Raw genomic sequence first — 3,840 nt, 5'->3', positions numbered from 1 at the left:
GCTGTACCCCTCCTAGACATGAACACAAGTAAACTTCCATACTCGCTAACACGCTCTAGCATCCAGAACTAAAGTTAACTGCTGGTACCTTCGGAGGACTTTCTTCTTCTTTCTCAATGACACAACACAAACCCCCCCGGGGCGCATTTTTACCTTCTGCTTTTTTTCAAGGGAGGGGTGGGACTCACCCCAGGGGAAAACACTGCACAAAAAAACCTAACAAGTATCCCAGTCACTCGCTACCGCTCTAGACAGAACACAAGTAACTTCCATTACTCGCTACACGCTCTAGACAGAACACAAGTAACTTCGTACTCGCTACATGCTCTAGACAGAACACATAACTTCTCACTCTGCTCCACGCTAGACAGAACACAAGTACTTCAGTACTCGCTACATGCTCTAGACAGAACACAAGTAACTTCCGTACACACTACATGCTCTAGACAGAACACAAGTAACTTCCGTACACACTACATGCTCTAGACAGAACACAGTAACTTCCTACACACTACACGCTCTAGACAGAACACAAGTAACTTCCATACTCGCTACATGCTCTAGACAGAACACAAGTAACTTCATGACCCTACACGCTCTAGACAGAACACAAGTAACTTCCATACTCGCTACACGCTCTAGACAGAACACAAGTAACTCTGTACTCGCTACACGCTCTAGACAGAACACAAGTAAATTCCATACTCCTACATGCTCTAGACAGAACACAAGTAACTTCCATACTCGCTACCTGCTCTAGACAGACACAAGTAACTTCGCATAACTCGCTACATGCTCTAGACAGAACACAAGTAACTTCCATACTCGCTACAGCTCTAGACAGAACACAAGTAACTTCCTTACTCGCTACATGCTCTAGACAAAACAAGTAACTCCGTACACACTACATGCTCTAGACAGAAACAAAGTAACTTCCGTAACTCGCTACACGCTCTAGACAGAACACAAGTAACTTCTATCCGCTACACGCTCTAGACAGAACACAAGTAACTTCCAGTACTCGCTACACGCTCTAGACAGAACACAAGTAACTTCGTACTCGTCACATGCTCTAGACAGAACACAAGTAACTTCCATACTCTCTACACGCTCTAGACAGAACACAAGTAACTTCCATACTCGCTACATGCTCTAGACAGAACACAAGTAACTTCATACTCGCTACAACGCTCTAGACAGAACACAAGTAACTTCCTACTCGCTACATGCTCTAGACAGAACACAAGTAACTTCCATACTCGCTACATGCTCTAGACAGAACACAAGTAACTTCTACTCTACATGCTCTAGACAGAACACAAGTAACTTCGTACTCGCTACATGCTCTAGACAGAACACAAGTAACTTCCGTTACACCACTACATGGCTCTAGACAGAACACAATGAACTTCAGTACCCTACATGCTCTAGACAGAACACAAGTAACTTCCAGTACCTACACGCCTTAACAGTAGAAGTTCAGAACACAAGTAAACTGTCCAGATAGACTCGTTCTGACACAAGTATGCATTTTGGAACACACCCACAGTTTCTTTATAAAAAAGAATCACAATAATGTTTACTTGATTGCTCGCTTCCTCCCTTGTCTCCTTCTCAAAACACATTGGAGCAAAAGATCTGAGGTTCCTCCCCTCTGATCTTCTCCTCCAATGGGTTTTGAGAAGGATGCAAGGAAAGAGGACATGAGGAATCTAGGAAATACAATTGGAGATTCACCCACAGAATCAGAGAGAGTACCTGGCGCTGAACAAACTTCTGGATGACTTTCTTGGCCTGTTGGAAGGGCGGTTCCTGTCCCGGGGCAAGGTTGGACATGGAGAAACCCACATCCAGACACAGAACCAACGCTGTCTAGTTTAGCAACACAGAGATGACATACTTTTAATGATTCAAATACAATACACATACTGGTGTTGTGTTCTGACTCATAGTTAGTAATGCATGTAAACAGCAGCAGTTAGACCCATCCTTTGATCAAGAGGCTGTCTTTGTTTGGGAGAACACAAGGGCAAGGCCCACTTATCTCCAGAAGGGGGCGGGTTTACAGACACTAACACATTTCCTGGGCTGTATTCATTACACCGATGCAGTTGGAAAACTTATCTTAAACAGAAGCAAAAGGAATGGGGAAGGACCTACATTCTCTCAAGTTTCAATGTCACATGCACAAGTACAGTGAAACGCCTTCCTTGCAAGCTCTAAACCCAACAATGCAGTTGCAAAACTGAACAATCACACCCCTATGGTGTATTACGCCGATTCTATTGCGAAACGGTTTACTTCAAACTGAGTTTTCATTGACAAATTCAGGTAGCCAAGACCTTCCCCGTATCGTTTCAGTTTGGTTGTTAAACTGCATAAGGTTTCCGTCGCAAGACGTAATGAATACACCCCTGGATTGATGTGACGATATAGTGAGAAATGTAGCCATGGCGTAAATCACCAATACCATCACAAACAACTAACGTTAGCTAGCTAAAGTTCATTAGCTAACTTAGCTGAGTGATTCTAGCGGACTAAACTCCACGGTGAAGGACTTCGTTCACTGGGGAGTTTAGTCCGCTAGTTAACAAACTAATGGAAAAATGCACTACTAAAATGTAAGGACTAGCATCTAGATATTATTAATTATTTCATAATTATCTAGTGTTCTTGAACATAAATAAATAATAGCTTGCAAGATATGAGTCAATAAATCTCGAAGAACTTGCCTTCGCTGAACGCGCCATCTTAATTTCCTTTCCCTCGCTTTTTCATGAGTCCGGAGGGGAAGCAAACGTAAGGTAGGAATGGTTCCTACTAGCTAGGCTTCCATCCAATTGTCGACAGATTTTCATGCGAATATTCAAAAATTCCGTATAAGAATCAGACCCTCATCACTGCACTTTCACCACCGTGTGAAGTTCATTGTGAGTTATTTAATCTGTAGCCTAATAAACTGCAAGATTTCCCAAATCCTAGTGGGAGGACCARACACCATATCATCCACTGACTCCAAGTTTCCTTCATATGATGGTCATTATATCAATATTTACACATTAAGGCATTTCCACCGCCATTCCTCGCATAATTAATTTTACAGACACAAATAGATCCCACCATGTAAAACTAACAAACTATCTGTCAGCATTTATAAAATTGTATTTTCCATCACAGTTTTCATTATTTTTTAAATATATTTTTAAAATATGTATACATTTATTTAACTAGGCAAGTCAGTTAAAAAAAATCTTATTTACAATGACAGTCTACCAAAAGGCAAAAGGTCTCCTGCGGGACGGAGGGCTGGGATTAAAAATACAAATAAATTAAATATAAATATAGGACAAAACACCCATCATGACAAGAGAGACAACAACACTACATAAACAGTTACCTAAGACAACAACATAGCAAGGCAGCAACAGATGACAACACAGCATGGTAGCAACACAACATGACAACAACATGGTAGCAACACAACATGGCAGCAGCACAACATGGAACAAACACTATTGGGCACAGACAACAGCACAAAGGGCAAGAAGGTAGAGATAAAAATATATCACGCGAAGCAGCCACAACTGTCAGTAAGAGTGTCCATGATTGAGTCTGAGTGAAGAAATTGAGATAAAACTGTTCAGTTTGAGTGTTTGTTGCAGCTCGTTCCAGTCGCTAGCTGCAGCAAACTGAAAAGACGAGCGACCCAGGGATGTGTGTGCTTTGGGGACCTTTAACAGAATGTGACTGGCAGAACGGGTGTTGTATGTGGAGGATGAGGGCTGCAGTAGATATCTCAGATAGGGGGGAGTGAGGCCTAAGAGGGTTTTATAAATAAGC

General features: G+C 42.0%; 1 protein-coding gene across 1 annotated transcript in view; it reads right to left on the bottom strand.

The window, feature by feature from the left end:
• Window positions 1–2,814, bottom strand: part of LOC112077365 (X-ray repair cross-complementing protein 5) — a 27,866-nt gene extending 25,052 nt beyond the window's left edge. The window contains 2 exon segments of the mRNA XM_070441665.1: window positions 1,759–1,868; window positions 2,729–2,814. Coding sequence (XP_070297766.1) covers window positions 1,759–1,868; window positions 2,729–2,750 — 132 coding nt within the window. The 5' untranslated portion in view covers window positions 2,751–2,814.
• Between the last annotated feature and the right edge of the window lie 1,026 nt (window positions 2,815–3,840).

Source organism: Salvelinus sp. IW2-2015, unplaced genomic scaffold, assembly GCF_002910315.2.
Source record: "Salvelinus sp. IW2-2015 unplaced genomic scaffold, ASM291031v2 Un_scaffold4490, whole genome shotgun sequence".
In the NCBI taxonomy this organism is placed as follows: domain Eukaryota; kingdom Metazoa; phylum Chordata; class Actinopteri; order Salmoniformes; family Salmonidae; genus Salvelinus; species Salvelinus sp. IW2-2015.
This window is presented reverse-complemented; position numbering and strand designations above follow the sequence as displayed.